At 53.3% G+C, this 24,881-nt stretch overlaps 2 protein-coding genes across 3 annotated transcripts; both read left to right on the top strand.

The window, feature by feature from the left end:
* Nucleotides 1-247: 247 nt before the first annotated feature.
* Nucleotides 248-8,603, top strand: LOC117015263 (methanethiol oxidase-like). Its single transcript, XM_033093815.1, has 12 exons — nucleotides 248-346; nucleotides 2,399-2,455; nucleotides 2,643-2,755; nucleotides 2,990-3,175; nucleotides 3,828-3,948; nucleotides 5,975-6,157; nucleotides 6,424-6,602; nucleotides 7,037-7,115; nucleotides 7,210-7,331; nucleotides 7,595-7,687; nucleotides 7,849-7,967; nucleotides 8,176-8,603. Exons 1-12 carry the CDS (start codon nucleotides 343-345, stop codon nucleotides 8,336-8,338), a joined length of 1,419 nt encoding a protein of 472 aa, XP_032949706.1. The 5' UTR covers nucleotides 248-342; the 3' UTR covers nucleotides 8,339-8,603.
* A 6,373-nt stretch (nucleotides 8,604-14,976) lies between these two features.
* LOC117015262 (methanethiol oxidase) lies at nucleotides 14,977-23,467 on the top strand. Of its 2 annotated transcripts, XM_033093814.1 has the most exons (13): nucleotides 14,989-15,087; nucleotides 15,229-15,358; nucleotides 17,421-17,477; nucleotides 17,657-17,769; nucleotides 18,004-18,189; nucleotides 18,871-18,991; nucleotides 20,918-21,100; nucleotides 21,366-21,544; nucleotides 21,979-22,057; nucleotides 22,152-22,273; nucleotides 22,537-22,629; nucleotides 22,791-22,909; nucleotides 23,118-23,467. In XM_033093814.1, the coding sequence occupies exons 3-13, from the start codon at nucleotides 17,471-17,473 to the stop codon at nucleotides 23,278-23,280; spliced, it is 1,365 nt and encodes a 454-aa protein (XP_032949705.1). In that variant the 5' UTR covers nucleotides 14,989-15,087; nucleotides 15,229-15,358; nucleotides 17,421-17,470; the 3' UTR covers nucleotides 23,281-23,467. The 2 variants fall into 2 exon arrangements, with proteins under 2 accessions (XP_032949704.1, XP_032949705.1); XM_033093813.1 differs by lacking the exon at nucleotides 15,229-15,358 and having other exon boundaries at nucleotides 14,977-15,087.
* The last annotated feature ends 1,414 nt before the right edge of the window (nucleotides 23,468-24,881 follow it).

Below are 24,881 nucleotides of genomic sequence, written 5' to 3'. Positions count from 1 at the left end.
CAGAGGTGTACAGACACACTCACACATGCCCAGGCACCCACGAAAGACATGCACACACACCTGCACACACAGGCGTGCACACGCGCACATACCCCCCAGAGCTCAAACAGCAGCCGCCCAGGCCATGTGAGTTTCCTGGCCAGCGGCCCTTCCTCATTCACCCTGGGCTGCATCCTGACCCCTACTACTGTCTCATCCACCCCCACTGATCAAATAAATTCCGTCCCTTTGCCCGTTCCCTGCACAGCCTCCTGGGCACTGCCTGCATCTGCCACCAGCTCAGCTTCCCTTCTCTTCCCTCCCCTGGCAGACCAGCAGGACCAAAGCGTACCAGCCAGCAACATGGGTAAGGAGGGGGCTTCAGACCCCCACAACCTCACTCTGTCACCCCCCAACCCCCTACAGAAAATGACAGAAATCCTGGGTGGTGATGGGGGATAGGGGGTGCGGGCGGCAAGATGGTGCAGGCGGAGCCACCTCCGTCACACCCCACTTCTCCCAGGCCCCGTTGGCTTTGCACAGTTTTCCCTGTGTTCCCATCTGGAGTGCTGACTCTCCTTGCCAGTCAGTGTGCAGCCCCTCCTTCCCTGCCCCCTCACCGCCCCTGCAAAGCCCTGCCACAGCTTGTGCAGCAGAGCAAGGCTCCTGAACTCCTATGGTGGAGCTTCCTCTCACCTGGTCTCCACCTTCACCCCCATTCTTGGCACCCAGTACTGCCTGGGATCCTTCCTTTGTGGCATGGCCCTACCCGTATTTATACACTTCCTCCTTCTTTGAAAAGTACTCCTGCACACATTGTCTTATTTAATCTTCTACCACCTAGAGAAGGTCAAATGAAAGGGAGAAAATGGAGAGTAGATCTCAAACCTGGAGCTTGAAACCAGATCTTTGGATTCTAAAACGCTGACGCTGGGTGACAGCCTCTGAAGTCCTTGGCTGCACAGAGTAGAGGGCCTGCTCCCTGTCTGAGGGCCTGGGCCCAGGCACCAGTGCAGGCTCGACCCTGGCTACTCCTAGCTCCCCACATGCGGCGCCCCCAAGCTGTCCGGACAGTGGCCAGACTGGCCCTGGGACAGGGCAGGTTGGAGTGCCCAGTCCAGCGACTTTCAGCCCAGAATTTCCTTCCACTGCAGCTCCCTCTGTGTCTTTCCTCAGCCCTCCCTCCTGGTCAGGCCCCAAACCCAGATTCCTGCTCCTGGCGGACCTCCTCAGCAGCTGACTTCCCAGAACAGTCAGGCTGCTCTTCTGAGCCTTCAGGGGACAGGAGAGCCACTACTACAGCTCTGGTGGGTGGGCCTCTGCGCTCTCCAGAGTTGGGCCAAACACCCTACTTTACAGATAATGGCAGTGGGGCCCACCCAGGGGTGGGAACTGGTCTAAGGACATCCAGGGGCTGTCAGCCCTGCAGCCTTGAACTTCAGCCTCCTATGCCTTACCAGACTCTCGGCCTGGGTCAGGACTCAGCAGCCTGGGTCAGGACCCAGAGGGGAGAAAAGCAGGAAATGCCCCAGTCCCTGGATAGACAGCTTTCAGTGAAGGGAGCTGACTGGTTCTGCACTTGGCGGCTCCTCACATACGCACAGCAGGGTTTCCTGGCTGCCACAGCAAGCACTGAGCTGCACACATGCCGGCACCTTCTTTCTATTTTTTTTTTAAGTGTTTTTTGTTTGTTTATTTGTTTTATTGGGGAAGGGGAACAGGACATTATTGGGGAACAGTGTGTACTTCCAGGACTTTTTTCCAAGTCAAGTTGTTGTCCTTTCAATCTTCGTTGTGGAGGGTGCAGCTCAGCTCCAGGTCCAGTTGCCGTTGCTAGTTGCAGGGGGTGCAGCCCACCATCCCTTGCAGGAGTCGAACCGGCAACCTTGTGGTTGAGAGCCCACTGGCCCATGTGAGAATTGAACCGGCAGCCTTCGGAGTTAGGAGCACGGAGCTCCAACCGCCTGAGCCAACAGGATAACCCCCTGCCGGCACCTTCTTGGTTCCTTGTCATAAAAGCCCACGGTGGAATTCTTATTACCCTCCTTTCACAGGTGATGTGGAAACTGGGACCGTGCAGGTTAAGTGATGTGCCCAAGCCCCCATGGTTCATCAGTGACCAGCTGGGATGGGGACCCACGTGTGTCACAACCACTGCACCATCCACCTCTGGTGCAGGGGCCCTTCTCCTGCCCTCCCCTGCGTCCTCTTGAGTGTCCACCCGCCTTCAGGTCATATCTCCACAGTGCTTCCCACCACAAGCACACACTGTCAGGGCTTTGAGGGGCAGGGAGGATGGTGGGAGGGACCTGGGACAGCGCACCTGCCTTGGCCCTGGGCGGAGTTGTGTGTAGCCTGTAGCAAAGCCACCTTCACCCTCAAGGGCGGAACCAGCTAACAGGCCTCATTGTTTCCACAGCTACAAAATGTGCAGAGTGTGGACCCGGGTACTCCACCCCTCTAGAGGCCATGAAAGGTACGTACGTGCTTGATGTCTGAGACCCAGCCCCCTGGGAAGGGCCTCTGAGACCAGGCGCCCTCTACTGGTGGCACAGCTTGGGGGGGGCGACCTCAAATTCTGACTCCACCCTCAGGCAAACCGAGCGCTGACCCTGCCATTCCTCTCCACCCCACCTTGCCCACTGCCTGCTTTCTTCCCCCAGGACCCAGGGAGGAGATTATCTACCTGCCCTGTATTTACCGAAACACTGGCATTGAGGCCCCGGATTATCTAGCCACAGTGGACGTGGACCCCAAGTCTCCCCAGTATTGCCAGGTGAGGTGACGCTCGGGCAGCAGAGTGCCCTGCAACCTGCCCTCTAGCACTGGCCCGGGGATGCCCTCCCCAGCTCCATTCTCCTGCACCCTTCCTGGGTGTGGAGGTGCCGGTTGTACCACAGGGGTTGCAGGAGGCTGCTGAAAGCCAGAGTGGGTCCTGTGGGCAGCTTTCTCACAAGTGGTCCGGGTGAGCACCATGGACCTTTCCCATGATGCCCCTTTCCCATCCCAGGTCATCCACCGTCTGCCCATGCCCCACCTGAAGGACGAGCTGCATCACTCCGGCTGGAACACATGCAGCAGCTGCTATGGGGACATCACCAAGGCCCGTACCAAGCTGGTGCTGCCCGCTCTCATCTCTTCCCGCATCTATGTGGTAGATGTGGGCACTGAGCCCCGCGCCCCCAAGTTGCACAAGGTATGTTCTTTGCCCTCGTGGACCCAGCACCCTGGGCAGCCAATGGGCAGGAAGCCATGCCTAGGTCAGCTGCCTCCAGCTGTTGGGCAGGGTCTGGACTCAGTAGCAGGGACTAGAGGACAGTTACCGGGGAGGCGTTCTGGGTGGTCACCATCAGGTGGCATTCTGGGTAGTCATCATCCAGCACCTGGGCTGGAAACTGGAGGCGTGGGGGGGGGGGCTGTTCTTGTTTTCACTCTGAGTGGGGAAGGGCCATTTTCCCCGGCCAGTTAGGAGCCCAGGGCTTCCCTCACACAGGACCTCCTCCTTCCTTTCATCACCCTCTTCAGCCAGCACTCACCGCTGGCTGCTGGGGGACAAAGTTGACGCTGGCATCAGCCCAGCCCGGGAGGAGCTTATGGTCCCATAGGGGACAGACCGAGGCGGAGAGTAGTCAGTGCTTTCTGCCTGGGGCGTCAGCCATGACTCTGGCTCTCCAAACTGCTCTGCAGAAGTGACCAGCTTGCGTCTTGCCCAATTCCCGCAGAGATAATTGTGTCCATGTTTGAAGGGAAAGGGGACAGGGTCAGCAGGTGGAAGTGGGGAAGTGGCGGAGTAGGGAGTGGGTTCCCAGCCCTGGAAGATCTTGAGGCTGTTCCTTACCCTTCTCCAGGTCATTGAGTCCAAGGACATCCACACCAAGTGTAACCTGGGATACGTACACAACACCCACTGCCTGCCCAGTGGGGAGGTGATGGTCAGCACCCTGGGAGACCCCGAGGGCAATGGCAAAGGTAGGTGCCTGCACTGTAGGCACATCTGTGGGGGAGCTGGTCCCAAGCAACAGAAGGGAGGGAATGACCTTCCAAAGAAAACCAGGCGGTTGGGTCTCATCCGGTGTTTAAAGTAAAGTCAAGTGAATATTTTACTTGACTCTAGTTGTCTCAGTTGTTTCTATGAAGATTTCACTGATGAAATCCCTTAAAAGTTATAGGCAGCTGTGGGCCATGTGAGCACAGATAGGGCCCCAGGAAACACAGACATTTAGTATCAGCCTTTGTGAATTCATGAGCAAATCTCACAGTCCTTGCGGCCCTTACTCTACATATTTGCTATCTCTTTTATGGTATGACCAGAGCTGACACTTATAAAGTGTCCACTACGTGACAGATACAACATGAAGATGGGTGCTACTCTGATTTTGTTTTACGGATTCGAAAGCGGGGCACAGCTTGGTTAAGTAACTTACCTAACGCTGTACAGCTGGTGAGTCACAGAGCTGAAACTCAAACCCAGCAGTCTGACCCCAGAATCCATGTCCTAGCACCACGCTCTGCGGCTCCTCTCCAAGCCTTACTTATCTCATCGGAAGCCGCCGTCCAATGTTGGGGTGAGATATCAGATAAGGTCATCCAGTTAAGTAACTGCCATAGATTCTACCGTGTTTCCCCGAAAATAAGACCTAGCCAGACAGTCAGCTCTAATGCGTCTTTTCTTTTTTTTTCTTAATTTTTTTTATTGGGGATATGGGGGCAGCATGTTTCTCCAGGGCCCATCAGTTCCAAGTCATTGTCCTTCAATCTAGTTGTGGAGGGCGCAGCTCAGCTCCAAGTCCAGTAGCCATTTTCAATCTTTAGTTGCAGGGGGCACAGCCCACCATCCAATTCGGGAATTGAACTGGCAACCCTTTGTTGAGAGCTCACGCTCTGACCAACTGAGCCATCTGTTTGCCACTCTAATGCGTCTTTTGGAGCAAAAATTAATATAAGACCCGATATTATATTACATTATATCATATCATATATCATATCATATTATATTTATTATATTATATATCTTATATTATGTTATGTTACACCCGGTATTATATTATGTCATATTATATTATATTAAATTATACCCGGTATTATATTATATTATGTCATATCATATATCATATCATTTATTATATTATATTATATTATATTTATTATGTTATACCCGGTATTATATTATGTCACATTATATTGTATTATATTGTACCCAATGTTATACTATATATCATATCATATTTATTATATTATACATGTTATTTTATACCCAGTATTGTATTATATTATATTATGTTACACCCAGTATTATATTATATCATATTATATATTATGTTATATTGAATTATACTCGGTATTATATTATATTATACCCGATATTATATTATAGCATATCATATTATATTAAAGACCCAGTCTTATAGTAAAATAACATCAGGTCTTATATTAATTTTTCCTCCAAAAGACGCGAGTAGGTCTGAGTAGATCTTATTTTAAGGGTAATACGGTATTTAACTGCTTTTTCCAGGAGATTGGAGGAGTGTGACATTCCTACATTTCATAACACATAGCGTCGACTTGTATTTGCAAAGAAGTATCAAGGTGTCATACTGAGCATGAGGGAAAAACATAATGAACATTCATGTTGAATTATGAATAAATATAACCTGTCTGCTCTATAATAAAAAAATAGAGTGAGCAGAATGGAGCTTAGGCTCTGGCAGGAATCTCACACTGGAAGTGGGAGACACACAGGGTGCTGACTCCCAGAACTCTTGGCTCAACGGGAGAAAACTTCCCCTGGGTCTGGAAGGGGGAGAAAGTTGATGGGAGGCAGGGGCACCAGAATAAATCCACACTTCTCAGCCGTCGCTCGGGATGGGGCCCATTGGACACTTGCATTTAAGGAGCTGACAAACCCAGTGGTAGGAGGGGCACCAGGCAATGCACTTGGGGCCTCCTGGGCATGGCCCAGGGTGAGTACTGCCACCCTACTTCCTACCCTTCTCAGGGGGTTTCGTGCTGCTGGACGGAAAGACATTTGAGGTGAAGGGCACGTGGGAGCAGCCTGGGGGAGCTGCGCCTTTGGGCTATGACTTCTGGTACCAGCCCCGACACAATGTCATGATCAGCACTGCATGGGCAGCGCCCAATGTCGTAAGAGATGGCTTCAACCCCGCTGATGTAGAGGCAGGTGAGAAGGTCCCCATGGGTGGGCGGGAGCCTGGGCACACACACCCCTCTCTCCCCCAAACTGCACTCTGTGGCCCTCTCCCTTCCCTCCTGTGGACCCAGACTCTTGAGTGATGGTTGAGGACGTGTTGAGTGCTTCACTTCCTCCAGCGTCCTTCCAGTCCCTCCAGCCCATTTTCAACCTCCGCCCTGTCCCGGGCCCCAGCCATTGCCCATGGCCTCCTGCCTCCAATCCTGAGCTCTTCCACTGCCCCCGGGGCCACACAGGACTGTATGGAAGCCACTTATACGTGTGGGACTGGCAATGCCGTGAGATCGTGCAGACCCTGCCATTACAGGATGGACTCATCCCCCTGGAGATCCGCTTCCTGCACAACCCTGACGCAGCTCAGGGATTCGTGGGCTGTGCCCTCAGCTCCACCATCCAGCGCTTCTTCAAGAATGAGGTGACGTGCACCCTCTGGCCCTGTTACCCAGCAGTCCTGTCAGCATGCCAGCCCAGGCTTCTGTGGTCATGACACTCCCCTCGCCCTGGGGTGACCCGGCGCCTCTGCTGGGCTCCCTCAGCCCAGATTCCCCAGGGCCACACGCCTGCCTCTCTGCTCTCTGTGCTCAGCTACTTCCACCCTAACTCTAACTGGCCATATTCATTCATTCGGAAGATCCTGTGGACGCTTTGTGTGAGGGGCTGTGTAGGTGCTGGGAAGGCAAAGCGAAAGCAGACGTGTCCCTGCCTTTGGGGGCCTGCATCAGAACTACACCCTAGTGGCACGGGGGCCTGTGTCCAGTCTCTCTGTAGACAGTAGGCCCTGGCAAACCCAGACCCGCCACCACCCTCAGCTCTGACAGGCTCGCCTCTCTGCCTCCTGACCCCATGCAGGATGGCACTTGGTCAGCTCAGAAGGTGATCCAGGTGCCCCCCAAGAAAGTGAAGGGCTGGATGCTGCCTGAAATGCCAGGTGCGTGCCCAGGGGAGGGTGGGGATCAGAAGTTGCCATTAGCCTGGGGTCAGGGGTGCTTAAAGCCTCTGAACGGCCCCCACCTCCACCCCAGGCCTGATCACTGACATCCTGCTGTCCCTGGACGACCACTTCCTCTACTTCAGCAACTGGCTGCACGGGGACATTCGGCAGTATGACGTCTCTGACCCGCAGAGGCCCCGCCTCACGGGACAGGTGGGCCCCCTAGCAGGATGGGGAAAGGGAGGGAGGGAGGCAAAGAAGAGAGGCTGCGTGAGGGAGAGGGTGAGAAGGGGCTGGGGGAGAATCAGGGAGCTGAGGGATGGCGTAGGCCAGAATGGTGGGGAGCCTTCTCCTTCCATGGGAACACGTGGGAATGGGAGGGAGGGTGAGGGTCCTGGCCAATGCAGGCTCCTCTTCCTGCCCTGGCCTCCCCTTCCACCCTTGTTCTCCTTCATTCTCTGCCCTTTCTCACTCAGCTTTTCCTGGGGGGCAGCATCGTGAAGGATGGCCCCGTGCAAGTGCTGGACGACCAGGAGCTAGATTCCCAGCCAGAGCCCCTGGTGGTCAAGGTGAGGATCTCCCCCAGTTCCTGGGCACCCTCAGGTCCAGGCTGGAGAAGGGGAGGAGGGGGAGGGCAGAGTCTGAGCATGCTCTTCGGGCTCCGATGGCCCCCTGAGCGCCTCCTGGGGTCCGTGTGTTGCCCTGGGGACTGACCCCTGGCTTTCCCAAGGGGAAGCAGGTGGCCGGAGGCCCTCAGATGATCCAGCTTAGCCTGGACGGGAAGCGTCTCTACGTCACCACATCGCTGTACAGTGCCTGGGACAAGCAGTTTTACCCTGATCTCATCAGGTGAGGAGCACACAGCCCGGGCTCCCCTCCCCGGCCCTCCTCTCCCAGGCGGGCCATTGGCTCTCTGAAGACTCCTCGGGCTCCCCACCAGCCCCACCATACAGCCCCTGCCCAGTCCCCAGGAACCCCCACGTCTGCGCTCACACAGTCCTGAGGAAAGGGACCGCCCCCTCTGACCTCTCTCTTCTCCCCTTGTGTCTACCCCCAGGGAAGGCTCCGTTATGCTGCAGATTGATGTAGACACAGTAAAGGGAGGGCTGACGTTGAACCCCAACTTCCTGGTGGACTTTGGCAAGGAGCCCCTCGGCCCAGCCCTGGCCCATGAGCTCCGCTACCCTGGGGGCGACTGCAGCTCTGACATCTGGCTCTGAAGCGCCGCCACGTTCTGAGCCCTCACTTCTGCAGAGACCTGGCTCCACTGTTCTCTCTCTCTCTCTCTCTCTCTCTCTCTCTCTCTCTCTCTCTCTCTCTCTCTCTCTCCCTCCCTGCCACCATCCTACCAGAGCCAAGCTGAGGCTGCTGAAATGTAGTGAGAGGGGGCTCCATTTATCGACAACTGTCGCGTGTTGTTCACTGTTCTGTTTTACGTGAGCTCTTGGAAATTATTTCATCGCTAAATAAACTGGTGGACCTGTTCCTTAGGTCGCCTTGTCTTTGGGGGGTGGGGCCTGTGGCCCCTCTTCTGCTGACCCTTTGTGTCTTGCATGGGGAAAGTCCTCAAGAGGACTTGGGGTTACGGAGCCTAGTTCATACCAGTGATTCCAACACGTTGCTAATGGGGCCGAAATCTCACTTTTATGGCCAGACAGAACCTCAAGATTTTCCATGCGGTTGTCACAGGACACCTGGGGACAGAGAATGTCAATTGCTGTTTCTAAACGTTTGTTTTTTTAATCCGCGCTTTCTTTTAGGGAACCTAAAATCCCACCACCCCAGGACGGTGTCATGGGCCCCTCACACACAGGAGACACCCTACACCCCTGAAGCAGACAGTGTAATCTATTTCCACTGCCAGTGAGACTCACAGTTGTGGGAGGTTAGGTGTGTCACCTCCTACCTGGGTGACAGGAACATCACCATGCAGGAGGGCTGACATCAACATGAACCCAGCCAACAGACCAGGCCCTGGCACACTTGTCTCCTCGCCTGGACAGTGTTTCAGAACTTGGCCCAAGTTAGAAATGTCTCCTTTCCCTGTGCTACTCTTTAATTCTTCATAAAAGGTACGAGATGGAATGTTCAGGAACCTGAGACAGCAACCAAGTGGTAATTCTATTGACTCCTTCATTCTCTACCCAAGGTAAGATCAGGCAGCATACAGGCATTAACCAACCTTCTTACCTGTTTTCCTCAAAGGTCTCTTTGTTTTAAACATTGGAGCCGCCTAGAACCCCCAAGGTGGCCTGGTCCCTGCCAAGAACTAATCACACTTTCTTTCCCTTTGAGGTCTTTTGATCATGCTCCTGAACCCTCTTCCTCAACTTGAACCCTAATTCCCTCCTCCTGCCTTACCTGGCATCTGGACCAGGTTGTCACAGCCTTTGCAAAGCCTCCTTCCCTGTCCTCTCCAGGTTAGGGGCCTCCTGCTCTTAACTCAGCGCGAACATATGTCACATGGAATCGAACCTCCCAGCTTCTTCACAGCACCCAGCTGGGACATCAGCACAGAGTGTGCGTGAATGAATAAAAGATTATAAAGGAGGTGCTTGGGATGATTCAGGAGTTACAGGGGCCTTGGGATTCACTGGGTCTTACCAGAAGTTTCTCTCCTAGGTGTCTGCCCCGTGTTTCAATAACCAAACTTCTTCAGAAGCAAAAAGATTATATAGTTCATCATTCCTATATATTTCTAGAAGTTTAACATTCCATTGAACAAGATGAACCTCGAGCACTTTTAATACCACAAAGCAAAAAAATTACTGAAGACTACAGGGGCTAGATCTAAAGGACACATAACATATTTGACAAAGAATTTGTATCCAGAATACATGAAAAACTCTCAAATCTGAACAGTAAAAACCCCAAACATTCCAATTAGAAAATGGTCAAAAGACATGAACTCACATTTCACCAAAGAGGATATACAGATGGCAAATGATTACATGAAGAGATTATCAACATCATAAACCATTAAGGAAATGCAAATTAAGACCATGTGGTATCACTACCTACTTCTCAGAAGAGCTAAAATAGAAAATACTGACAACACAAAATATTGGAACGTTACATTGTTCAGTTTTTCATGTCAAATATTTTCAATTGCATTGCACTTTGTTTTCTTCTGTGTTTTTGTTCTTTCATTGTTTCTGAAGTTCATCCATGTGCATGCATATAGCCGTGGCTCATTCATTTCCACTGCTCTGTGACATCTGTCATGAATATACCACAATTTATCATTCTACTGTTGATGGACATTTGGGTTGTCCCAGTGTTTTGCTATTGCAAGAAGTGAGATAATAAATCTTATTGTCTGTTTCTTCAGGGCATACGTCTAGGAGTAGGGTTGCTGAATTATAAGATATTCAATATTACCAAATAATACCACACTATTTTCCCAAATGGTTATCCCAAATTACACTCCCACAGGCTTGGATGAGAGCTCCTGTACATCCACAACTACATCAACTCAGTGCTGCCAGACTTACTTTTGTCCCAATTCAGTGAGTATGAAATGATTTCTTATTGTGGTTTTAATTTGCAAATGCAAGTTGATTTCTATAGACAGTGAACAACTTTTCTTATGTTTATGAGCCATTTCTGCTTCTTTTTTGAAATTCCTGTTCATTTCCTTTGCCGGTTTTTCTATTTAGTTGTTCATCTCTTTATTTGTAGATTCCAGATTTATAAATTTATTTATAAATTCCAGATAGTAATCCTTGGGCAATTATATCAGGTCAGACAACTAAGTTCATGAACTTGTTGCGACGATGTCGCTAACCTTTTTTCATATCAGAGGGATTATTCATTATGAATTTGTACCAACTGGACAGTTGACCAAGTTTACTACTTGGAAGTGCTGAAAAGACTGCCTTAGAAATTTAGATGACATTTCGCCAACAATTCTTGGCTCTTGCATCACGACAATGCACCAGCTCACACGCTGTCTGTGAGGGAGTTTTTAGCCAGTAAACAAATAACTGTATTGGAACACCCTCCCTACTCACCCGATTTGGCCCCCGATGACTTTTTTCTTTACTTGAAATTAAAGGAAATATTGAAAGGAAGAGATTTTGGTGACATTCAGGACACCAAGTGTAACACGACAATAGCACTGACGGCCATTCCAGAAAAAGAGTTCCAAAATTGCTTTCAAGGGTGGACTAGGCGCTAGGGTCGGTGCATAACTTCCAAAGGGGAGTACTTCGAAGGTGACCAGCAATATTCAGCAATGAGGTAGGTAGCACTTTTTCTAGGATGAGTTCGTGAACTTAATTGTCTCACTTGTATATTGAAATTTTCCGCAGAGAGGGAGAACTAGATCTCCCTCACTTACTCTCTCGAGTCTTTTCTCTCAAGAGATGGGGATGAATAGGTAAGAAGGTAACAGCTGCTTTTAAACACTTCTGTTGCCCTTTGTAGTGTCTGCCTTGCTCTGGTCCTCAGGCCACTAGCCACTCAGCGCTGCCCACGGGGAGGCATGCATCTGCTCACAGCGGCCCTGCTAGGGGACTAGGAGCCTAACGCCAGGGCTGAGCCCTGCAGCCCCGAGGTCGGAGGAGGCCGTCCCCTGACAGTTTCAAGCATCAACGGCAGGCCAAGGGGAGGACATTTCTGGGTGGACTGGAGGTGGGAGGAAGCCCTCCAGGTGCCCACTGAGGACAAGCCCTTTGTTGGAAGCACTGGCAGACGGCACTGTGTTTTCCTTTCTTTCTCTTCTCTGCGCCTGTCGTTGCCCTGATCAGCATGTTGGTCTCAGCATTGGTAGAGACAGGGAGATGCTGAGAGACGAGCGCCAGGAGCTGGATAAACTAGGAAAACGGTTTCCTTGATGTGCAAGGCAGGAAAAGCTATTTACCTCTCCAGGTTGGCGGTGGGCAGGACCGGAGCTAAGTAAGTGCTGGGTGCAGAGCTCAGCCTGGCGCCAGTGACACCTGTAACAGGTTCGCAGTAAATGCTACTTTCTTCTTCTGAGGGCGTGTAGCTGGTCTCTTAAAACCAGAAGAAATGAGCAGGACGAGGCCCAGAAACTCTGCTGAGCTGGTGAAAACCTCGCCCTGACCAGCCAGTCCTGCTCAGGCCTCCACGGGCTGCTACCTGATGTCGTGTATACATCTGTGTGTTGTGGCGTTTTGATTTGTATGCGCTCTTCGTCTGCATACAATTCCGCACCTGCACAGACCAGACCCCCATCTAACGGTGCTCGTTCAGTCACCCTTCCATTGCACTTACCTGAAATCATCTTATTTGTTTATAAGTTCACTTGTTTACGGGCTGTCCCCCTTAGAATGTCATCTCTAGGAAGGCAGAAATTTTGTCTTGTTCACATTCTCTACCAAAACAAGTGCTCCTGAAATGTTTGTGGAGTACAAGATTGAATGAATGAATGAATGATCACGTGTCATATAAAGGACGCGGCAGGCAGGTTGGTGGGACAGCTGCAGGTGACAGGGACGAGGGCCAGTCCTCCCCAGCACGGCTCCCCCACTGGCCCTCACTTGCAGCACATATGACCATTCATCCTTCTTTTCTATATATGTATACAAATACACCTTTATTTAGGGTTTTGGTAACAAAAGTAACACACGCTTATCTTTTTTTTTTTTTTAATACAGAAGTATATGAAGTAGAAATGGAAAATCAAACCCTTCTTCCGGAGCCTCTGCACAGGTAATCAGGGGTAGCACCCGGCTGAATAGCTTTCCAGTCTTTTCTACCTCATGGGGGGCTCCACCACTCCTCCCATCTCCCCCATGAAGATTTCACCGCTCAGTCTGCTTCTTCACTCCTGTCCCCATTTCACAGCAAGTCTGTCCTGAGACTTCCACAAACAAGACATGACACTCTCTTTCTGATTTGGGGCCACCCCACCCCCTCCCCACCAAAACAAACAAAGCAAAACAAATAGAAGAGAGCATAGGGCGACGAGAAAACTGGGAGCTCTGCAGTCAGAGGAACTGGGTACAAATCCCGTGGTCAGGGTGCCATGGAGGAGCCAGAGATGAGCCAGGACACAGCACAGGGCAGGAAAGAAGTTGCTGTCAGTGACAGACTCTAGAACAAGCCAAATAAGTGCTTCGTTGGAGTGAAACACTCAAGAGCTTCTGCTAAGAGGGTGCTGATGATGTTTCTTCTTCTTTCAGACCTTAGATGTTGGGCTATTGTAGCCAGAAAGCAGGGGCATGGAGGGCAGGTAGGAGGTGGAGCTCTCAGGAGAAGAGGAATGGGGGTGGGGTGGGTGTTGGTGGTGGGGGACAGGGTGAGGGCAGGGCAGGTGGGGGCAGCCAGGAGACAGGCAGCAGGTAAAGGGGGAGAAGCAGGCTTCAGAGGCGGCCATGGGGTGCGGCTGTGGGGGACAGCTGCACCCCACACACACACACACATACACACACCGTGCCAGTCTGACATGCAATGGGGAGGGTGCAGACACGGGAAGGGGCCAAGGGCGGTGAGCGCCGTGGGGATAAGGGAGCACCCTGCCTTGGGCAGCCACTGAGGATCTTCCTTTGGGGCACATGACCCCTCACCATGGGACCCAGGAGGACAGACCCCCTTCACACCGAGGACCAGTTCTACTCTCCTTCCCTCCACCTGCTTTGGAAACCCCCTGGCTGTTTCTCCTGGAAATCTCAAGCCCACGCTTTGTCCCTTTCACTATCCAATAAAAATGTCACGCCAAGGAGATGAAAATGGCTTTGTAGACACAGAGTCAGCAGTTTTCTAGAAGAGTAGGGCAGGAGTTACCCTGTCCGGCAGCCACCTTTGAGGGGAAAAGGAGCCTAGGCGTCAGGATGGAGACCAATTTAGGGGGGTTCCCTCGTCCAGCCCTTCAAACCCCAGCTTCTCTGGAGGAGGGCAGCCCCAGAGCGAGATCACAGATGGAGCCTCAACCCTGCTTGGGTTCTTCAGCACGCACATAGCATGTCCCTGGGACACTGTACTGTCAGGCCCAGAGTTCTGGCAGTCATGAAGCCTCCAGCTGGAGGACTCCCTCCTGGATAGGAGAAGACCCTGAGAGTTCTGTGCCTGTCATAGGTCAGCTAAGGACGGTGGCATCTGCCGGGCTCCTCAACCTTGGGGACAAACCAGGCTGGGACATGATGGGGAGGCTCCGTCCCCCTGCCCCCTGAGGATGAGGAGTAACCATTGGACATTGAGGAATTTCCTTCCATTTCAAAGCTCAGGGGAAATGAATGGGCCTGAGAAAGTGGAACCTGGACATTCTAGCCAGTCCTGCTGCCTGTCGGGCAGCTGTGGCAGGAACACATGGGTTTGCAGGCCTTGGGCGGGTAGGGCGGTGCCTGTTGGAGCAGGTCTGCGATAACATCAGGGAGAGCCTACCTGGCTGTGGCCAGAGGAGCCAACAGGCCCACCGCCCAGGGTCCCCCTAGATGCCACGAGACAGGTACACAGATGAGCGTTTGGATGGCCAGGAACATGTGCGTGACGCACACACACACTCACAGAAACCCACACAGGCTACATATCCTGGTTGGCACACTTCACAAAGGCACACAGGACACACACAGTTACCCTCACACACACAGCACAGGTTTTCACACACAGACAGATGCACACTCGTGCAGCCTCATACATAGAAGCACCACACGGGCAACACAGAGGTGTACAGACACACTCACACATGCCCAGGCACCCACGAAAGACATGAAAACACACCTGCACACACAGGCGTGCACACACGCACATACCCCCCAGAGCTCAAACAGCAGCCGCCCAGGCCATGTGAGTTTCCTGGCCAGCTGCCCTTCCTCATTCACCCTGGGCTGCAGCCCTGGCCCTCCTCCAGCCCCGCCCACCCCCACTGGTCATATAAATTCCTTCCCTTTGCCCCTTTCCTGCACAGCCTCCTAGGCTCTGCCTGCATCTGCCACCAGCTCAGCTTCCCTTCTCTGCCCTCCCCTGGCAGACCAGCAGGACCAAAGCGTACCAGCCAGCAACATGGGTAAGGAGGGGGCTTCAGACCACCACAATCTCACACTGCCCCCTTTTGCTCCCCCTACAGAAAGTAAAAAAATCCTGGGTGGGGATGGAGGTAGAAGCTGATTAGGGGATGAAGCGCTGCCACCACCTATATATTTCTCAGCTTAGCCCGAGTTCTGAAGGTTCCTGGGAAGGAAGCTAGAGAGTCTGCTGGCAAGGATGACCCTGGGCTCCTGCCAGCTCCCCAGCTGCAGCCTGGGGTCACTGTGCTTTTCTGCAGCTCAGAAAATCAGGTACGGGATACTTGGGTGGAAATTCTATGTCCCTGGCTGTCACAACGCTGCCTCAGCCCCCGGCAGGGAGTAGGAAACTCAGGCCTTCCATGCAATGCCTGGGGTTACTTTCTAGCTGCCCCAATCACCAGACACTCTGTGGGGGGAATCAGGGAGCCCACACTTTCTCTGTGGCCTGTTGCAATGCCTCCCACCCCCTCAGTCCCAAAGTCCTGCTATTACCCCATTGGTGGGAATGGATATCTGAGGAGTCTGGGTCTGGTTGGAATGTTGAGGTTCCTGTCCCCTTGGATGGGCAGGCCGAATGCCCAGCAGCCGGCCTGGCGCTGGGAACACTTTCCCTGGACTCCTCTCAAACCAGAGGCTCAGAGATCTTGCCTAGATGCTTCAGAGAGGAGGTTGTTCTCCAGAAAGAGGACTGATGCTCACAGCAGGGGTGGGAGACTGGGTGGAGGGGGCTAAGATGGTGCAGGCGGAGCCACCTCCATCACACCCCACTTCTCCCAGGCCCCGTTGGCTTTGCACAGTTTTCCCTGTGTTCCCATCTGGAGTGCTGACTCTCCTTGCCAGTCAGTGTGCAGCCCCTCCTTCCCTGCCCCCTCACCGCCCCTGCAAAGCCCTGCCACAGCTTGTGCAGCAGAGCAAGGCTCCTGAACTCCTATGGTGGAGCTTCCTCTCACCTGGTCTCCACCCTCACCCCCATTCTTGGCACCCAGTACTGCCTGGGATCCTTCCTTTGTGGCATGGCCCTACCCGTATTTATACACTTCCTCCTCCTTTGAAAAGTACTCCTGCACACATTGTCTTATTTAATCTTCTACCACCTAGAGAAGGTCATATGAAAGGGAGAAAATGGAGAGTAGATCTCAAACCTGGAGCTTGAAACCAGATCTTTGGATTCTAAAACGCTGACGCTGGGTGACAGCCTCTGAAGTCCTTGGCTGCACAGAGTAGGGGGCCTGCTCCCTGTCTGAGGGCCTGGGCCCAGGCACCAGTGCAGGCTCGACCCTGGCTACTCCTAGCTCCCCACATGCGGCGCCCCCAAGCTGTCCGGACAGTGGCCAGACTGGCCCTGGGACAGGGCAGGTTGGAGTGCCCAGTCCTGTGACCTCCAGTCCGGGATTTCCTTCTGCCTGCAGCTCCCTCTGTGTCTTTCCTCAGCCCTCCCTCCTGGTCAGGCCCCAAACCCAGATTCCTGCTCCTGGCGGCCCTCCTCAGCAGCTGACTTCCCAGAGCAGTCAGGCTGCTCTTCTGAGCCTTCAGGGGACAGGAGAGCCACTACTACAGCTCTGGTGGGTGGGCCTCTGCGCTCTCCAGAGTTGGGCCAAACACCCTACTTTACAGATAATGGCAGTGGGGCCCACCCAGGGGTGGGAACTGGTCTAAGGACATCCAGGGGCTGTCAGCCCTGCAGCCTTGAACTTCAGCCTCCTATGCCTTACCAGACTCTCGGCCTGGGTCAGGACTCAGCAGCCTGGGTCAGGACCCAGAGGGGAGAAAAGCAGGAAGTGCCCCGGTCCCTGGATAGACAGCTTTCAGTGAAGGGAGCTGACTGGCTCTGCACTTGGCGGCTCCTCACATACGCACAGCAGGGTTTCCTGGCTGCCACAGCAAGCACTGAGCTGCACACATGCCGGCACCTTCTTGGTTCCTTGTCATAAAAGCCCACGGTGGAATTCTTATTACCCTCCTTTCACAGGTGATGTGGAAACGGGACCGGCAGGTTAAGTGATGTGCCCAAGCCCCCATGGTTCATCAGTGAGCAGCTGGGATGGGGACCCACGTGTGTCACAACCACTGCACCATCCACCTCTGGTGCAGGGGCCCTTCTCCTGCCCTCCCCTGCGTCCTCTTGAGTGTCCACCCGCCTTCAAGTCATATCTCCACAGTGCTTCCCACCACAAGCACACACTGTCAGGGCTTTGAGGGGCAGGGAGGATGGTGGGAGGGACCTGGGACAGCGCACCTGCCTTGGCCCTGGGCGGAGGTGTGTGTAGCCTGTAGCAAAGCCACCTTCACCCTCAAGGGCGGAACCAGCTAACAGGCCTCATTGTTTCCACAGCTACAAAATGTGCAGAGTGTGGACCCGGGTACTCCACCCCTCTCGAGGCCATGAAAGGTATGTGCTTGATGTCTGAGACCCAGCACCCTGGGAAGGGCCTCTGAGACCAGGCGCCCTCTACTGGTGGTACAGCTGGGGGGGACCTCAAATTCTGACTCCACCCTCAGGCAAACCGAGCGCTGACCCTGCCATTCCTCTCCACCCCACCTTGCCCACTGCCTGCTTTCTTCCCCCAGGACCCAGGGAGGAGATTATCTACCTGCCCTGTATTTACCGAAACACTGGCATTGAGGCCCCGGATTATCTAGCCACAGTGGACGTGGACCCCAAGTCTCCCCAGTATTGCCAGGTGAGGTGACGCTCGGGCAGCAGAGTGCCCTGCAACCTGCCCTCTAGCACTGGCCCGGGGATGCCCTCCCCAGCTCCATTCTCCTGCACCCTTCCTGGGTGTGGAGGTGCCGGTTGTACCACAGGGGTTGCAGGAGGCTGCTGAAAGCCAGAGTGGGTCCTGTGGGCAGCTTTCTCACAAGTGGTCCGGGTGAGCACCATGGACCTTTCCCATGATGCCCCTTTCCCATCCCAGGTCATCCACCGTCTGCCCATGCCCCACCTGAAGGACGAGCTGCATCACTCCGGCTGGAACACATGCAGCAGCTGCTATGGGGACATCACCAAGGCCCGTACCAAGCTGGTGCTGCCCGCTCTCATTTCTTCCCGCATCTATGTGGTAGATGTGGGCACTGAGCCCCGCGCCCCCAAGTTGCACAAGGTATGTTCTTTGCCCTCGTGGACCCAGCACCCTGGGCAGCCAATGGGCAGGAAGCCATGCCTAGGTCAGCTGCCTCCAGCTGTTGGGCAGGGTCTGGACTCAGTAGCAGGGACTAGAGGACAGTTACCGGGGAGGCGTTCTGGGTGGTCACCATCAGGTGGCATTCTGGGTAGTCATCATCCAGCACCTGGGCTGGAAACTGGAGGCGGGGGTGGGAGGGGTGGGGGGTTGGGGGGGAGGGGTGGGGCTGTTCTTGTTTTCACTCTGAGTGGGGAAGGGGCCATTTTTCCCGGCCAGTTAGGAGCCCAGGGCTTCCCTCACACAGGACCTCCTCCTTCCTTTCATCACCCTCTTCGGCCAGCACTCACCGCTGGCTGCTGGGAGACAAAATTGACGCTGGCATCAGCCCAGCCCAGGAGGAGCTTATGGTCCCATACGGGACAGACCGAGGCGGAGAGTAGTCAGTGCTTTCTGCCTGGGGCGTCAGCCGTGACTCTGGCTCTCCAAACTGCTCTACAGAAGTGACCAGCTTGCGTCTTGCCCAATTCCCGCAGGGATAATTGTGTCCATGTTTGAAGGGAAAGGGGACAGGGTCAGCAGGTGGAAGTGGGGAAGTGGCGGAGTAGGGAGTGGGAGTCCCAGCCCTGGAAGATCCTGAGGCCGTTCCTTACCCTTCTCCAGGTCATTGAGCCCAAGGACATCCACACCAAGTGTAACCTGGGCTTCTTTCACACCAGCCACTGCCTGCCCAGTGGGGAGGTGATGGTCAGCACCCTGGGAGACCCCGAGGGCAATGGCAAAGGTAGGTGCCTGCACTGTAGGCACATCTGTGGGGGAGCCGATCCCAAGCAGCAGAAGGGAGGGAATGACCTTCCAAGGATAACCAGGCGGTTGGGTCTCATCCAGTGTTTAAAATAAAGTCAAGTGAATATTTTACTTGACTCTAGTTGTCTCAGTTGTTTCTATGAAGATTTCACTGATGAAATCCCTTAAAAGTTATAGGCAGCTGTGGGCCATGTGAGCACAGATAGGGCCCCAGGAAACACAGACATTTAGTATTAGCCTTTGTGAATTCATGAGCAAATCTCACAGTCCTTGCGGCCCTTACTCTACATATTTGCTATCTCTTTTATGGTATGACCAGAGCTGACACTTATAAAGTGTCCACTACGTGACAGATACAACATGAAGATGGGTGCTACTCTGATTTTGTTTTACGGATTCGAAAGCGGGGCACAGCTTGGTTAAGTAACTTACCTAACGTTGTACAGCTGGTGAGTCACAGAGCTGAAACTCAAACCCAGCAGTCTGACCCCAGAATCCATGTCCTAGCACCACGCTCTGCGGCTCCTCTCCAAGCCTTACTTATCTCATCGGAAGCCGCCGTCCAATGTTGGGGTGAGATATCAGATAAGGTCATCCAGTTAATGTAACTGCCATAGATTCTACCGTGTTTCCCCGAAAATAAGACCTAGCCAGACAGTCAGCTCTAATGCGTCTTCTTTTTTTTTTTTCTTTAAAGATTTTATTGGGGAAAGGAACAAGACTTTATTGGGGAACAGTGTGTACTTCCAGCACTTTTTTCCAAGTCAAGTTGTTGTCCTTTTAATATTAGTCGTGGAGGGCGCCGTTCAGCTTCAAGTTATTGTCCTTTCAGTCTTAATTGTGGAGGGCGCAGCTCAGCTCCAGGTCCAGTTGCCATTGTTAGTTGCAGGGGGTGCAGCCCACCATCCCATGCGGGAATTTAACTGGCAACCTTGTGGTTGAGAGCTCGCACTCTAACCAGTCGAGCCATCTGGCCACCCGTCCAGCAGCTGAGTAGCAGCTCATTGTCTTCAATCTAGTTGCAGGGGGCACAGCTCACTGGCCCATGTGGGAATCGAACCCTGGCAACCCTGTTGTTCAGAGCTTACTCTCTAACCAACTGAGCCATCCGGCCGCCCCTCTAATGAGTCTTTTGAAGCAAAAATTAATATAAGACCCAACTTATATTATATTATATAAGACCCGGTATTATATTATATTTATTGTATTGTATTATATTATATTATATTATATTATATTATATTATATTATATTATATTATATTATATTATATTATATTATATATTATACACCTGGTCTTATATGATAGTAAAATAAGACCGGGTCATATTAATTTTTCCTCCAAAATATGCTTTAGAGCTGATTAGGTCTTATTTTCGGGAAATACGATATTTAACTGCTTTTTCCAGGAGATTGGAGGAGTGTGACATTCCTACATTTCATAACACATAGGAGTAAACACCGACTTGTATTTGCAAAGAAGTGTCAAGGTATCATACTCAGCACGAGGAAAAAATATAATGAACATTCATGTTGAATTATGAATACATATAACCTGTCTGCTCTATAAATAAAAAAATGCAGTGAGCAGAATGGAGCTTAGGCTCTGGCAGGAATCCCACACTGGAAGTAGGAGACACACAGGATGCTGGGTCCCGGAGACCTCTTGGCTCAACGGGAGAAATTTTCCCTTGGGGTCTGAGAGGGGGAAGAAGTTGATGGAAGGCAGGGGAACCAGAATAAGTCCCCACTTCCCACCCAACTGTCTGGATGGGGCCCATTGGACACTTGTATTTAAGGAGCTGACAAACCCAATGGTAGGAGGGGCACTAGGCAATGGACTTGGGGCCTCCTGGGTATGGCCCAGGGTGAGTAATGCCACCCTACTTCCTACCCTTCTCAGGGGGTTTCGTGCTGCTGGACGGAAAGACATTTGAGGTGAAGGGCACGTGGGAGCAGCCTGGGGGAGCTGCGCCTTTGGGCTATGACTTCTGGTACCAGCCCCGACACAATGTCATGATCAGCACTGAATGGGCAGCGCCCAATGTTTTAAGAGATGGCTTCAACCCCGCTGATGTAAAGGCAGGTGAGAAGGTCCCCATGGTGGGCGGGAGCCTGGGCACACACACCCCTCTCTCCCCCAAACTGCACTCTGTGGCCCTCTCCCTTCCCTCCTGTGGACCCAGACTCTTGAGTGATGGTTGAGGACATGTTGAGTGCTTCACTTCCTCCAGCATCCTTCTGGTCCCTCCAGCCCATTTTCAACCTCCGCCCTGTCCCGGGCCCCAGCCATTGCCCATGGCCTCCTGCCTCCAATCCTGAGCTCTTCCACTGCCCCCGGGGCCACACAGGACTGTATGGAAGCCACTTATACGTGTGGGACTGGCAACGCCGTGAGATCGTGCAGACCCTGCCATTACAGGATGGACTCATCCCCCTGGAGATCCGCTTCCTGCACAACCCTGACGCAGCTCAGGGATTCGTGGGCTGTGCCCTCAGCTCCACCATCCAGCGCTTCTTCAAGAATGAGGTGACGTGCACCCTCTGGCCCTGTTACCCAGCAGTCCTGTCAGCATGCCAGCCCAGGCTTCTGTGGTCATGACACTCCCCTCGCCCTGGGGTGACCCGGCGCCTCTGCTGGGCTCCCTCAGCCCAGATTCCCCAGGGCCACACGCCTGCCTCTCTGCTCTCTGTGCTCAGCTACTTCCACCCTAACTCTAACTGGCCATATTCATTCATTCGGAAGATCCTGTGGACGCTTTGTGTGAGGGGCTGTGTAGGTGCTGGGAAGGCAAAGCGAAAGCAGACGTGTCCCTGCCTTTGGGGGCCTGCATCAGAACTACACCCTAGTGGCACGGGGGCCTGTGTCCAGTCTCTCTGTAGACAGTAGGCCCTGGCAAACCCAGACCCGCCACCACCCTCAGCTCTGACAGGCTCGCCTCTCTGCCTCCTGACCCCATGCAGGATGGCACTTGGTCAGCTCAGAAGGTGATCCAGGTGCCCCCCAAGAAAGTGAAGGGCTGGATGCTGCCTGAAATGCCAGGTGCGTGCCCAGGGGAGGGTGGGGATCAGAAGTTGCCATTAGCCTGGGGTCAGGGGTGCTTAAAGCCTCTGAACGGCCCCCACCTCCACCCCAGGCCTGATCACTGACATCCTGCTGTCCCTGGACGACCACTTCCTCTACTTCAGCAACTGGCTGCACGGGGACATTCGGCAGTATGACGTCTCTGACCCGCAGAGGCCCCGCCTCACGGGACAGGTGGGCCCCCTAGCAGGATGGGGAAAGGGAGGGAGGGAGGCAAAGAAGAGAGGCTGCGTGAGGGAGAGGGTGAGAAGGGGCTGGGGGAGAATCAGGGAGCTGAGGGATGGCGTAGGCCAGAATGGTGGGGAGCCTTCTCCTTCCATGGGAACACGTGGGAATGGGAGGGAGGGTGAGGGTCCTGGCCAATGCAGGCTCCTCTTCCTGCCCTGGCCTCCCCTTCCACCCTTGTTCTCCTTCATTCTCTGCCCTTTCTCACTCAGCTTTTCCTGGGGGGCAGCATCGTGAAGGATGGCCCCGTGCAAGTGCTGGACGACCAGGAGCTAGATTCCCAGCCAGAGCCCCTGGTGGTCAAGGTGAGGATCTCCCCCAGTTCCTGGGCGCCCTCAGGTCCAGGCTGGAGAAGGGGAGGAGGGGGAGGGCAGAGTCTGAGCACGCTCTTCGGGCTCCGATAGTCCCCTGAGCGCCTCCTGGGGTCCGTGTGTTGCCCTGGGGACTGACCCCTGGCTTTCCCAAGGGGAAGCAGGTGGCCGGAGGCCCTCAGATGATCCAGCTTAGCCTGGACGGGAAGCGTCTCTACGTCACCACATCGCTGTACAGTGCCTGGGACAAGCAGTTTTACCCTGATCTCATCAGGTGAGGAGCACACAGCCCGGGCTCCCCTCCCCGGCCCTCCTCTCCCAGGCGGGCCATTGGCTCTCTGAAGACTCCTCGGGCTCCCCACCAGCCCCACCATACAGCCCCTGCCCAGTCCCCAGGAACCCCCACGTCTGCGCTCACACAGTCCTGAGGAAAGGGACCGCCCCCTCTGACCTCTCTCTTCTCCCCTTGTGTCTACCCCCAGGGAAGGCTCCGTTATGCTGCAGATTGATGTAGACACAGTAAAGGGAGGGCTGACGTTGAACCCCAACTTCCTGGTGGACTTTGGCAAGGAGCCCCTCGGCCCAGCCCTGGCCCATGAGCTCCGCTACCCTGGGGGCGACTGCAGCTCTGACATCTGGCTCTGAAGCGCCGCCACGTTCTGAGCCCTCACTTCTGCAGAGACCTGGCTCCACTGTTCTCTCTCTCTCTCTCTCTCTCTCTCTCTCTCTCTCTCTCTCTCTCTCTCTCCCTCCCTGCCACCATCCTACCAGAGCCAAGCTGAGGCTGCTGAAATGTAGTGAGAGGGGGCTCCATTTATCGACAACTGTCGCGTGTTGTTCTGTTTTACACTGACAACTGTCGCGTGTACACTGTTCTGTTTTACGTGAGCTCTTGGAAATTATTTCATCGCGAAATAAACTGGTGGACCTGTTCCTTAGGTCACCTTGTCTTTGGGGGCTGGGGCCTGTGGCCCCTCTTCTGCTGACCCTTTGTGTCTTGCACGGGGAAAGTCCTCAAGAGGACTTGGGGTTACGGAGCCTAGTTCACACCAGTGATTCCAACACGTTGCTAATGGGGCCGAAATCTCACTTTTATGGCCAGACAGAACCTCAAGATTTTCCATGCGGTTGTCACAGGACACCTGGGCACAGAGAATGTCAATTGCTGTTTCTAAACTTTTGTTTTTTTAATCCGCGCTTTCTTTTAGGGAACCTAAAATCCCACCACCCCAGGACGGTGTCATGGGCCCCTCACACACAGGAGACACCCTACACCCCTGAAGCAGACAGTGTAATCTATTTCCACTGCCAGTGAGACTCACAGTTGTGGGAGGTTAGGTGTGTCACCTCCTACCTGGGTGACAGGAACATCACCATGCAGGAGGGCTGACATCAACATGAACCCAGCCAACAGACCAGGCCCTGGCACACTTGTCTCCTCGCCTGGACAGTGTTTCAGAACTTGGCCCAAGTTAGAAATGTCTCCTTTCCCTGTGCTACTCTTTAATTCTTCATAAAAGGTACGAGATGGAATGTTCAGGAACCTGAGACAGCAACCAAGTGGTAATTCTATTGACTCCTTTATTCTCTACCCAAGGTAAGATCAGGCAGCATACAGGCATTAACCAACCTTCTTACCTGTTTTCCTCAAAGGTCTGTTTGTTTTAAACATTGGCGCCGCCTAGAACCCCCAAGGTGGCCTGGTCCCCGCCAAGAACTAATCACACTTTCTTTCCCTTTGAGGTCTTTTGATCATGCTCCTGAACCCTCTTCCTCAACTTGAACCCTAATTCCCTCCTCCTGCTTTACCTGGCATCTGGACCAGGTTGTCACAGCCTTTGCAAAGCCTCCTTCCCTGTCCTCTCCAGGTTAGGGGCCTCCTGCTCTTAACTCAGCGCGAACATATGTCACATGGAATCGAACCTCCCAGCTTATTCACAGCACCCAGCTGGGACATCAGCACAGAGTGTGCGTGAATGAATAAAAGATTATAAAGGAGGTGCTTGGGATGATTCAGGAGTTACAGGGGCCTTGGGATTCACTGGGTCTTACCAGAAGTTTCTCTCCTAGGTGTCTGCCCCGTGTTTCAATAACCAAACTTCTTCAGAAGCAAAAGGATTATACAGTTCATCATTTCTATATATTTCTAGAAGCTTAACTATCCATTCAACGAGATAAACCTCGAGCACTGTCAATACCAGAAAGCAAGGAAATTATTGAAGACAGGGGTTATATCTATAGGACAA

The sequence above is a fragment of the Rhinolophus ferrumequinum genome, chromosome 22 (genome assembly GCF_004115265.2).
Source record: "Rhinolophus ferrumequinum isolate MPI-CBG mRhiFer1 chromosome 22, mRhiFer1_v1.p, whole genome shotgun sequence".
NCBI lineage: Eukaryota > Metazoa > Chordata > Mammalia > Chiroptera > Rhinolophidae > Rhinolophus > Rhinolophus ferrumequinum.
This window is presented reverse-complemented; position numbering and strand designations above follow the sequence as displayed.

What these genes read in the sequence shown, in the direction of transcription:
- LOC117015263 (XM_033093815.1), top strand. An exon ending in GCGCCCCCAAGTTGCACAAG is followed by an intron (nt 3,176 to 3,827) that starts GTATGTTCTTTG and finishes ACCCTTCTCCAG; the next exon opens with GTCATTGAGTCCAAGGACAT. An exon ending in CCCCGCTGATGTAGAGGCAG is followed by an intron (nt 6,158 to 6,423) that starts GTGAGAAGGTCC and finishes GGGGCCACACAG; the next exon opens with GACTGTATGGAAGCCACTTA.
- LOC117015262 (XM_033093813.1), top strand. An exon ending in CCCTCTCGAGGCCATGAAAG is followed by an intron (nt 17,478 to 17,656) that starts GTATGTGCTTGA and finishes TTCTTCCCCCAG; the next exon opens with GACCCAGGGAGGAGATTATC. An exon ending in CCCCGAGGGCAATGGCAAAG is followed by an intron (nt 18,992 to 20,917) that starts GTAGGTGCCTGC and finishes TACCCTTCTCAG; the next exon opens with GGGGTTTCGTGCTGCTGGAC.